At 40.0% G+C, this 12,065-nt stretch overlaps 1 protein-coding gene across 2 annotated transcripts in view; it reads right to left on the bottom strand.

Moving 5' to 3' along the window:
* CEP120 (centrosomal protein 120) overlaps nucleotides 1-12,065 on the bottom strand; it is a 74,749-nt gene that overhangs the window by 18,995 nt on the left and 43,689 nt on the right. For both annotated transcript variants that reach the window (XM_088652707.1, XM_035099520.3), the window contains 9 exons: nucleotides 10,988-11,129; nucleotides 8,961-9,109; nucleotides 8,362-8,559; nucleotides 7,014-7,241; nucleotides 6,649-6,847; nucleotides 5,138-5,306; nucleotides 3,336-3,485; nucleotides 1,882-2,064; nucleotides 31-127 (listed from right to left, as the gene is read on the bottom strand). In XM_088652707.1, coding sequence (XP_088508833.1) covers nucleotides 31-127; nucleotides 1,882-2,064; nucleotides 3,336-3,485; nucleotides 5,138-5,306; nucleotides 6,649-6,847; nucleotides 7,014-7,241; nucleotides 8,362-8,559; nucleotides 8,961-9,109; nucleotides 10,988-11,129 — 1,515 coding nt within the window. The remainder of the gene's footprint in view (nucleotides 1-30; nucleotides 128-1,881; nucleotides 2,065-3,335; nucleotides 3,486-5,137; nucleotides 5,307-6,648; nucleotides 6,848-7,013; nucleotides 7,242-8,361; nucleotides 8,560-8,960; nucleotides 9,110-10,987; nucleotides 11,130-12,065) is intronic.

The following is a 12,065-nucleotide window of genomic DNA, read 5'->3' as shown; positions in this document are numbered from 1 at the left end:
CCAAACATGAAAGGGTGCATTTCTGTTTACCTGAGAAGAATCGGACACCACAACTTCATGCATTTTCACAAGCCCATAATCTTCTAGAGTCACCGTATATGAAAGCTCAGCTATCCTGTTGCTTGTCCTATAAACAAGAACAAGAACATTTTGTTTCTTCTCTCATTTGAGATTAATCTTGCTCTCTACTGTCACTTGTTTACAATGGAACAAGCATGAGAAAAGTTGACTTATTTCTACAGCAGTCTTTCCTCCCAAAAAAGGTCTCAGGAGCTAAACAAGTTTTATATAAAGAAGTCAAACAATCCTGACTATCAGACGACTGATCAAAACATGTTCATTGTAAAGGCCTTTGGCTATACACAATAAATTGACTGATTGATTGACAGACCCAGACATGACACCAATTCTTTTAGGAATAGGGAACACAGAGAGTTGAAAAAGGAATAGCTGCCCTATTAGAGAAGTACAGAGCATTTATTCCTATTCATGAATAAAGAGGCTGGAGACCGACATTGTGATTCTTAGATACTGGTTACCAGCTAGTCTCTGGTCTGCCTGAATTTTCTCTCTTTGTTCCTCCTTTGTTGTGGCACTGGATAGCAGGTTTGACTGAACACTTTATTTTTCTGCATATCTGCAAACAGTTTTGTTTCAAAGCTCAGAATTAAATATTTGCTGTCTTACTTCAATATGCACACTCACAACCTGGCAAGTGTGGACCTAAAGGAAACACATTAAGGTCAACTATCCACAAAATAAATGTTCCAGACTCTTTTCAGATGATTGTCTTGTTACTAAAAAGTCAAAAAGTATCACTAAATAAACAAAAACATGAAACCCAAGCTGCGTACAGGAATAGTTTTACAGTTTACATTCGTTTGCCAAACTTCCTTTGACCCATTTTCATCATCATCATTCTTTATTCGACCGTCAGTCAGAATTTTTTTACCCATTTTTAGTAAAGTTTAAATAGTTCTCTATGCAAATACACTGAAAAGTTGTGTAAACTTATCGAGTTACAGGAAATAAACATCTGACATTTGAAACCAATCAGTACAAAGGAGTACAGTCACTTTCACATCAGTGAGTTGACTTTGACATCAAATGCTAAAGTCAATTAGGTTTGGAGGGCTGCCATCTAGTGGCTACTAGGTTTGGGTACACTCATGCTTTTCAGAAAGAATCTTCTACATAACACACCGGAAAGTTTGATTGTGCAAACATATACAGTCATACCTTGGTTCTTGAAGAGAATCCATTCTGAAAGTCCGATCGACTCCCAAAAACGTTCGAAAACCAAAGTGCGGCTTCTGATTGGCTGCAGGAGCTTCCTGCACTCAATCGGAAGCCACATTGGACGTTTGGGTTCCAAAGAACGTTTGCAAACCGGAACACTCACTTCTGGGTTTGCGGCGTTTAGGAGCCAAAACGTTCAAGTGACAAGGCGTTCGAGAACCAAGGTACAACTGTATTTTGAAATTCAATATATATTCACCATTAGAAAGTTACATAAATTAAGAAATCCAAGCTCCACATTGTAATCAAATCTTTACGAAGCCAGCAGACAATGCTTGCATGACTGCTAAAGAAAGTCACATTTGGAATCTTTTGTGTACACTTCTACAAGTACAAATTGGTATCACTTTTCAAATTCAACCGAGTGTATTCTTTCAGAAGCTCTGCAGCATCACAAGAGGATGGAAGTGATGTGGTCTCCCACACTATTGTTCCACTGAACCCTTTTGTCCACCAAAATTAAGACTTATGCAAGCATAAGTATTAAGAGTTTTACTAAATGCAACCCCCCCAAAGGCCTATCGGAGTGTTAAACAGAACCAGCTTTAACAGAGGAACCTCATTTTTCAAAGCTCATTGTACCCTTGTGCTGCTGTAACAGGGATTGTTTCACTGAAGGTCTGACGCCAGCACTGTTCCCCGCTAGCACCTAGAAAGCGGGTTTTTTCCATGGACAAAATATTTGAAAGCTGGAGTCTTGCAACTCCCAGCAGTAAGTCTTTGGCTGTTTTATCTTTATGCCACAGCTCCACCAGCAATGGTATCCTGAAATACAGAGAGAGAGAAATACACATAGCACACAGGAGTTTGCATTTTGTTCTCATAGATGGGTTGCTGTAGGCTGGGATGGGTAGAAGAGATGTATTTATTTTACATCTTTTGTGATGTTGGCATAGATGCACTGGCAGACATCAACGCTACCCTGTGACACAATAGTACAACCACTTGAAGGAGTTCAAGGATGCTCAGTTTTGCAAGAACATTTCACACCCATCACATTAATTTGTCATCCTAGAAATATACAATTGAGCGATATACTTTGACTTCCTGCATTTCTGAAAATAGGTCCCAAGGGAAGAACTATGGTGACGTTATTATCTCAAAGTTTCTCCATTCCTACAGGTTAGCCATTAACCACAGTGAAAACCCATCCTAACCTGTGTCACATCACATTAGGAGTTAAAATTCAACAGCGTCCACAAGCAAGAAGTATTTGTTCTGAATACAATCTGTTTGAATGAGCTGCTCTGAAGTACATTCAGTTTAGAATAGGTTTGCAGGTTTCAAACTGAGTCAATGAATGATATAGGGCAGATTCCAGGCCCTACCAGGTGCACACAGAGAGCAAAGTGCACTCATACGAAGGGTTAGATGACCAAATGTGCTTGGCGGGACCTAATCCATCACTTAGAAAACAACACACACAGAGAGAACCATATCCCCCTTTGTCACCTGCCACCCCCTACTGTGCTGGGCAAGTACCTGGTTCTTCAAAGCAGGAACCCAGATCTCTGGTATTCGGCAATCCGAGTCCCTACCAGCCCTTGCATTCAGGCTATACCTGGTTGCAAGGACCACTAGAACCCAGTCTACTCTCCCCTGTCCATTACCCCTACAGATGTGGGAGCAAATGAGACCTAACCCACACATTGCAAGTGCCACATCTCTGCATTCTGCCCTTTGTGAAGATGACAGGATCAAGCCCACACTGCTGGAAAAAAGGAAACTGATAAGCAAAGCAGGGACGAATATTTAAATGGAACTTATTAGCAGATGCTGACACAAAACGTGCCACCTGAACTAAATAACCAAATCTATAGGGTTGTATTTAATGTAGTGCTAAGGGGAATGCTCCCTAAACCCTCCAGATCAGATCTAGAGAAAGTGTGGGGTGTGGGAGGATGGGGAGAGGGGACAAAGTTATGTTGCGCTAGTGCTAACTTGCAATTTCAAAATGTAAGTATGGTTAACTAGTCGTGAAGGAAAAATAAATGTGCAAATGCATAGATTGTTAAAATGGTACCCTTGTGACATACCTGAAGAAGGTATCCTGCAGCTGATGGGGCATAGTTGCAAAATCAAATGCACAATACGACTGGGGAAGGAACACTTCCATGTTCTTCCTGACTTCCACGGGAGGGTTTGTCATAATGGGTGCAGCGCTTCCAAAAAACGGATACGAATACCTATTGAGGTAAAAAAGTAAAGGTAAAGGACCCCTGGATGGTTCAGTCCAGTCAAAGGAGACTATGGGTTTGCGGCGCTCATCTCGCTTTCAGGCCGAGGGAGCTGGCATTTGTCCACAGACAGATTTCCGGGTCATGTGGCCAGCATGACTGACTAAACCGCTTCTGGCACAACGGAACACAGTGACAGAAACCAGAGTGCACAGAAACACCGTTTACCTTCCCGCTGTAGCGGTCCCTATTTATCTACTTGCATTTTGACGTGCTTTCGAGCTGCTAGGTTGGCAGGAGCTGGGACCAAGCAACAGGAGCTCACCCTGTCATGGGGTTTCAAACCGCCAACCTTCTGTTGGCAAGCCTTAGAGGCTCAGTGGTTTAGACCACAGCGCCACCTGCGTCCCATTTAGATAGATAGATGACAGATAGATAAATAAATATATTAATATTATATCAAATTCAGTGCTAATAGCTTACGACTTCAAGACCTTTAAGTAAATGAACTTCAAGCTAACTAATGGTTTAATGGCATGTCTTAACATGCAGTGGTATTCAACTGAGTTTATTCGGAGTACTCCTATTGAAATTAACAAACATGACTATGTTAGGTCCATTAATTTCCGTGGGTATTCCATGAAAAAACTTAGGTGAATGCCACACCACTGTTTCTAGCAAATAGTACAACCGGTATGGGGAACTTGTGGTGTTCCAGACAGTATCTCCTATTGCCTCTTACTATTGGCCATGCTGGTTGAAGTTGATGGGCATTAGAGGCCAACATCATTTTGAAGGGATCCCCATCCGTCCGGAGAGGCAAGACTGACTTGCACCCTTTGTTTGTTTTTTCTAAAGGAAGGGAGCAGAGTGTGTGACAGTGATCCTGCGCCCAGCAACAAGATGCAGTTGGGCATCGTTATGACTATTGCTAGGGTGTGTGTGTGTGTGTGTGTGTGTGTGTGTGTGTGTGTGTGTGTTAATGTGTTGCTGCAGATTTTCCCTGGTGCTCCTCAGAATTACATTTTGGGAGCTGAAACATAGAATTCTTCCTGGACTTCATATACAAAGTTTCATTCAATGGACACATCGCATTCCATAAAACAGAAGGCCAAGTGGGCCAGTTAAACAACAAAAATTACTCAGGCCAAAAGTGATATGCTTGTGCCCAATCTCCATGAAGTTACTCCTTTCAATATTTCCCCAGCTTTTTAAAAAATGTAAAAACTTTCTAACTTAGCATGTATACTGGGGTCTTCAATCCAGAAACATAGCTAAAAACCTACAAGTTGCCACGGCAGCATTGTGAGTTTATAAAGAAATGTGCCGGTTAAAGAAAAGGGAATATTTGGGCAAGACATGCTCGTCCATGAATGGAAGTTACAAAACCTGCACATAGTTGGAGATTACCCTCTTACCGTACAGTGCACAGCACCTGTGTCCTATCCTCAGAATTATAGGGATAAGACTCTCCTAGAAAGATTCAATTACCCATAGTTTTAGATCAAGTTCATGACGAGCAAGAAGTTTGTTATTTACAAGGAAAAATAGAAGTGATCATGGTGACACTGTGTACCTAGACTTTCAGATCCTCTCATGGACCAGTGCCTAGTTAAGGGGCAGGAAGCAATGGGAAAATAATGATCTAACACATGCTTTACCTTAACATACAATTGACAGGAAACCCAGTATCCAGATTATGGAGAGTTCTTAAGTCTATTGAGAAACAGAAGTGATGGGATGCGGCTGGAACAGCAATTTTTTGACCTGTGGTAGATTCAGAGGTACCGGCCTGCTGAGTCTGAGAAGCAGGTGCTCGGGCATTCGAGGCTGAAGAGAAAGCAGACCACACATTTTCTTTTAAGACAGATGCTGACACATTCCGTACTTGAGAGCCCCTGCTATACAAGTTCTAATACTTGAAAGTAAGAAGCTTTTGGATTTTTTTCTGGACAAAAATTAGTTTTCTTTCTTTCTTTTTTTTATTGGGTTTTATAAACAAGAATGTTATACAAAAAAGTATACCAAGTTTTCTCATGTCATTTGCGTATCACAAAAATAGCATAATAAATGTGGAAAATTATCTACAACATATGTTTCATTAGTGGTCAATGTACAGGTTCTTGGTTCATGAATTGGTTTAAACAGTTAAGAAGCGAGCGAGAGAGAGAGAGAGAGAGAGAGAGAGAGAGAGAGAGAGAAAGAAAGAAAGAAAGAAAGAAAGAAAGAAAGAAAGAAAGAGGGGGAGTGGGTGGGGTTGGGTGGTTATGCTATTATTCTACTTAGTGTGTGTGAAGGGTTGTGTCAGTGTTACTTGCATGGCTTCTCTTACTATTCACTTGTTGTATTTCCTTGGTGGCGAGAGAGGTTGGGGGTGGGTTAGGGTGTGGTTGGTTGGCTCTACAGGAATGAGAATTTGTTTGCCACGTGGGCCAGCCTGCACCATGTGGCTTACCTTCAAATTGTCATCAGCCGTGTTTGGCCACAGGCTATGATGCTGTACAGCTAGTTCAACATTTAGGTTTAGAAAGGGGGTGGAACTTAGTATGGGAAACAGCCTTATTAGAAAAACTAACCAATAAACTGAAACTGACACGGGGAAAAATAGAAGAAGACGCCTTCACCCTGGCTTGGTTCCCTTTTATCACATACACAGCCCAACAAGACAACAAGAAGAATCCCCTGACAGCATACAAATCAATCTGGCTAACCTGATTAAAAAATACCGTACGCACTCACACCCCGCTCTCACACAAAAACAAAAATAGCATACCAAAAATGGGTGTTCATATTTCAAGCAGCCTTCACACATTGGCCCTATCATGCAAAGCGGCCACCGGCTGGAGGCTAAGCTCCTGCATTCTGTTCACAAGGAAAGGGGGCAGTGCTTAGACCCCAGCAATTTGCTTGAAGACGAATATCTGCCCAGTTCTTCAACTGCAGAGCTAAACCACACATCATGTTCACAAATTTAAAACGTTACATCGCCCGCAGTTCACTGGTGGACCACAGATAACTCTCTCCCTCTTACTGAAGTCTTCAGAATATTTTATGTTGCATTACTGCATAGTGAATGATCACCCATTTCCTTGCATCAGTTTACCATAAAGAAAACAGGATTTTGTGGTAGATATGACAGCTGTAAATTTATAAACATTTGCTTGCTGCCTACCTTTTTTCTGCGCCTTTGGGTTCTTGTCAAACTGAAGACTTTCCACTTCACTGTCTGTCGCGTCATCTTTTATGGGAGGAGAATGGCTAACCCGGGGTAATACATTTTGAGAACTAGGCTCAGGACTCCTTTTTTGATCACGCATTGGAGATGACACTCTTTTCACATTTTCAGGCTCAACCTTAGAAGATAACTGAGGCTGAACGAAACAATAGTGCCTAGTTTAAACATGTGATCCTCAGATGAGGGGCAGTGTAGAAATTTAATAAATAATAATATCAATAACTTCATTTCATAACAATCATATTTTCTATTTTTATTTGCATTTTTGAAAGTATATAAAAAGGAGAACATTTGAGTTGTACCTGAGAAACTCTGCTATCTTTCTGGAGAGATACTGATACCCCAACAGTGGGAGCCATATCCAAAGGGACGGGTGGCAGCTTTTGCCGGGCTCTGTTAGGTGGAACAAGAATATATGCTCCTTCAATTGCTACTGGATGTTGAAGGATTTCCACGCTTCCTTTCTTCAACAGCCCGGTTAGAAGTATTTCCGTGCTTCCAAGAGACTGGTCCCCACAGCAAAGATGGATCTATGTTTCAAAAGGGTATCGTGAAAGTGACTATAATGAGCATTAAGTACATACACGGTTACTTACACCCAGGCAATGACATACAAATGGAAAAATTATGTTCTTTAAAAATAATTATGTATTTGTAATGGATGCTGGAATAAAATAAGCCAAAGAGCCTTCTTTAGAAGGTTATCTAGACTGCCTAATCTTCCCAGACTGTATTATCCTCCAAAACCTTGTATTCTTCAGGTCAAAACATAGCAAGAGGCTCCAAGCGGTCCTGTTTCAGTACACGATAAGCCACAATTCAGAAGCTGTAAGGGTAAGGAAGAAGGAAAGGCCAAGATGGAGTATTTTCGTAAGCTTGAGGGTGCTCCTTAATCCATCTTTGTCACTAGAGGCACAACTGTGGCAAGAAATGCCTTCTCCCAGCTTTGGCTGGTACTGTACATCAGCTGTGAGCATGATAACCTGACCACAGTGGTCCATGCAATGGTAATCGTAAGAGTTGATTACTGTAGCATGCTTTATATGGGCTGCCCTTATATCTATCTGGTCCAGAAGCTGCAACTAGGGCAGAATGCGGCAGGTTACTGGTAACAATGTTAATTTGCTGAGAGAACTGCATTGGTTGTCGATTTCCTACCAGGACAGGCTCAAGGCTCCTGTGTTAATTCACAGAGCCATAAACAATTTGGGTACAATGTACTTTAAGGACTAGCCTGATTCTTTATGCTGTACCTCAATTACCAAGATCCCCTGGTGGGGTACTTTTGGTGTCTCTCTGCCATGCCCTTAAGGTTTGGTTGTCCTTTACCAGTCTAGCAAGCTTTCTAAAAACTGAGTCCAGATTTATTTATTTTTAACCAAGCAGTTTATAATGATATTGCTGTAGTATTAGGTTCTTACACTGCCCGCTGCCTTGTTTTTCTATTTTTATGAAGGTGCAGCTCATAAGTAATAAAATTAACAACATATCGAAATAGCATAAACAGTTAGAGTCCTTAAATTTGATCCGCCATAACACACTAAATTCTTATGGTCTCTTAGCAATTTGGACTGAAGAGGAGTCACACACTTTGAAACAAGATGCAACAGCTAAATCTTTGTTTACCAGAGAACAGAAATGGCTGCTTACCTTCAACTTTGAGTGAGCCAAAAAATAAGCTCTTAGAACTTCAATGCTGCTGCGTATTCTAACAGATGCTCTTTCTGGCTCAAAGTTTGGATTGATCAAATCAGTGAATGGTTCATTGGTAACATCATTGCCCAGGAGTGAATAGTAGAAGAAGAACGCAGGCTGTCGTTCTGGAAGTTTCATTGTGGTAGGTATTAGCTGTTACAAAAAAGAGGGGAAAAAACGCAAACAACAGGTCCTCAACACTGCTCATAAGAAGTTGCGAATGTTCATCTCTATTATCAGAAGAAGATGTATTCCAACATCTATTCAAGTTTTAAATATTTAACATTTAACATGGGTAACATCAGAAGCCAAGTTGTTCCTTCTCACTCTCCCAAGTTCCTCCCATTATTAGGGCAACACTGTAACTCTGAGGTTTATTTAGATTTTTAACAGCAATAAAGGGAACAATCATTCTTATACAGAATCATGGGGTTATGGAGACCCACCAAGTCATGCTGCAATGAGACATGATTTTTCACATGTTAACCACCCAGAGTCTGAAAGCTCCACCATAGGCGAAACCAGATAGTGGTACCATGGATCAGCATTTTTACCTGTTCTAACTGTGTAGCAAATGCAACAGTGACAGACAGAACAAAGTAGTCTCTGCAATATTCTGCTGGTCCAATTTGATGGTATCCTTCCTCTTCGTTAAGCACTGCTGCAAGATTTTTGGGATCCAACCCAAGTAGCTGAAGAGGTACTTTAAAAAGAAAACAAATGCCTTCAGTTGTATTCGGGACAAAATAAAATCTATTGGGAGCTGAAAATATACAGAGATGAAATTCAGAGAGGACAGTGTCTTTAAGAAATCCTATTAATTACTGGGCTAGTAAGGGGCTGGATAAACCCAGTTACAACAAGGATGGGGGATGTGCTGGATTACAGATGTTGCTGGATTACAATTCCCATCATCCCAGACCTGATGGAAGTTGGAGTCCAACATCTGGAGGACCACAGTTTCTACATCCCTGACCTACATGGATTTCATCTCAAAGCAGATGAAAGGACAGAAAACAGCTATATAAACCCTAACGCTCCAATTTTTAATACAGTGGTACCTCTACTTATGAATAACTCTACTTACGAATGTTTCTACTTACGAATGGAGCTCCGTCTGCCATCTTGGATGTGGTTTAGATAGGATTTTTTCTACTTACGAATTTTTAGATAGGGTTGCTTCGACTTACGAATTTTTTCTCCCAATGCATTCCTATGGGATTCGACTTACAATTTTTTTCAACTTACGAATGTGCATTCGGAACGCATTAAATTCGTAAGTAGAGGTACCACTGTACTTTATTTGTCTGGCCTGCTGGCATTGATAGTCTATGTTTAAGGATAAGGATTCACTTTCCTGCTTATAATATCAGTTTCATGAAGACCAGAGAATAACCATATGTACAACCTGAAGTTATACCACACATACCCAACACCTGTGTTTTATTTGTCTTATGCTTTTTACACAAACTTGCCCAGAAGTGATGGACACAGCTAGTAAAAGAATAAGTTAACAAAACAGAGACAGAAACAAGGAAATTTACTGTTTACAATATTCCACTGAGGTTGTACTTTACTAATCTTCACAACAGAATTTAAACAAGCTTTAGGACAGAGATTCATATGAAAAATAAGGGGGAAAGATGAAAGCTTAATACAGAGTAAAGATGAAAGCTTAACGTAGAATAAAGATGAAAGGTGAAAACATAATATAGACCACAGCTTTAAAATAGGATAACTGAATACATTGCTTTTCTGTCTTTAATTAATTACTATTTTTTATTTAGAAAAACAGAAAAAATATAATCAAATATATAGAGAGAAAATAAAATAACAAAATATAACATAAAATTCATGAGCAGTTAAGATATAAAAATAATTCTTTATGTAATAAAGTAGGAATGGAGAACATGTAGCTCCCTTGATGTTGTGGGGACTCCAGGTCCAGACAGCATGGCCAATCATCAGGGATGATGGGAAGTGTAGTCCTACAGCATCTTGACATTGACAGATTGTCCACCTTTGCCACAAAGGAATGGAACAGAACCCTTGAAAACCACTCTGATACAGGACGGGCCATTAAGATTTTTAACGTGAATATTCAATTGTTCTTAGCCCTGAAACTTTGTTAACGTTAAGAAATAACACAGAAACATCCAAAAATATAAGTTTATCTTACGTCTTACAAAATTAAAACTAACTGCACAAAGATGTCATATCTTAAAATGAGCAAAGATGACATCACTTTAACGGTCAGGAATCAGCTATCAAATCTCTCAGACTTCAGGTTTATAGGATCAAGTTTTTCCACCCAACGGAACTCCAAAACCCACCATCTGGAGCCAGGTGCAAAGTAGCACCATGAGGGTGGGTATGAATTTAGAATTAAGTAAGAGAATACTGCTGAGCAGATGCTCAGCCCAAGGATTTGTAAACAAAGCAGAATACAGAGGATTTGTACACTGAATTTGCCAATACTAACCGGATATTTTAGGATCTCTATCGACTTGATGTAACTGCAGAATTCCCTAAATTTTCAGAATATAATAGTGTTTGGTGAAGTGTTCATTATTCTACTAACCTGTTACATCTCTGGGAGGTGCGTCCTTCGCTTTAAAGCCATCTGTGGATGCCTTAGTATCAGTTTCTAGCATTAGGCTGAGTTGTAGCTCAGATTTAAATTTTGTGTATCTATTGCTCAGTAATGGATACCATTTTGGCGGCTGCAGAGATTTGATTAAAACAAAAAGTTGGGTGAAAGCACACTTACAAAATTATATATACACAGCATTGTCGTCAGATAAAATTTATTTCCAATTTGGCTACGTTTTACAAGATCTTACATTTAAAGTCAAGCCTAAGACAAAGAATAGTTGTGCTCATATGATACTGTTACAGCAGAAGTGAAATTATATCACGTGTACATAGACAGTTCTCACCTCAATTTTCAATTAATTTTTTTAAAAGGGTGGGGAAAGAGGACAAGACTTCGGCCCTAATCCAGAGATCTGAGAACAGAAGTAATACCCTCTTTCCCTAGTAGACAGATGATTGCCAGAGATAATCTGTTTAGATGCAGGGGGCATAACTGCACTGGCTTTAGGCTACCCTAATACCGGGTATGGGGATGGAGGGCTCCAAGAGTACGTAATATGTTTATCACCTACAGCTGAACTTTCTAGATCCAGAATAATTCTGCACTTGACTCTGCTGCCATCTGTTCATTTTAACTTCCTCCATGAAAAAAAATGTTTAGAAAAGCTAGTCATCCCCCACCCCCACCAAAAAAAAGTTCATAGCAACTATTTAGGTTATTATTTGCATTTAGCCTGCTATGGTGGACAAAGGCATATCCATTAAATCCCTTTAGTAAATAACAGCAAGAAATTTATCTGCTACAAACCTTCACTGCGGCAGATAATCATGTTAATGGGCAGATCATTGACGTGAGTTTTGTTATCAGGTTATATAAATAAATATGCAGTTGCTTAATTTTTTCTTGAGTACCCAGTCATTTTAATGATTGTTCTGTAGTGTTTTTAATTTGTTTAAAATGTTGTTATAGTTTCATACACTGTCCTGGTATTTTATGCAAGCACTAGATTTAAACGCTTCCATAATACTGGCCTGCCTACAGAGACAGGGGGGGAACAGTCTGG

This window comes from Zootoca vivipara, chromosome 10 (genome assembly GCF_965207765.1).
Source record: "Zootoca vivipara chromosome 10, rZooViv2.hap1.1, whole genome shotgun sequence".
NCBI lineage: Eukaryota > Metazoa > Chordata > Lepidosauria > Squamata > Lacertidae > Zootoca > Zootoca vivipara.
Note: the sequence above shows the minus strand (reverse complement) of the source record. Positions and strands in the feature narration are given on the sequence as shown.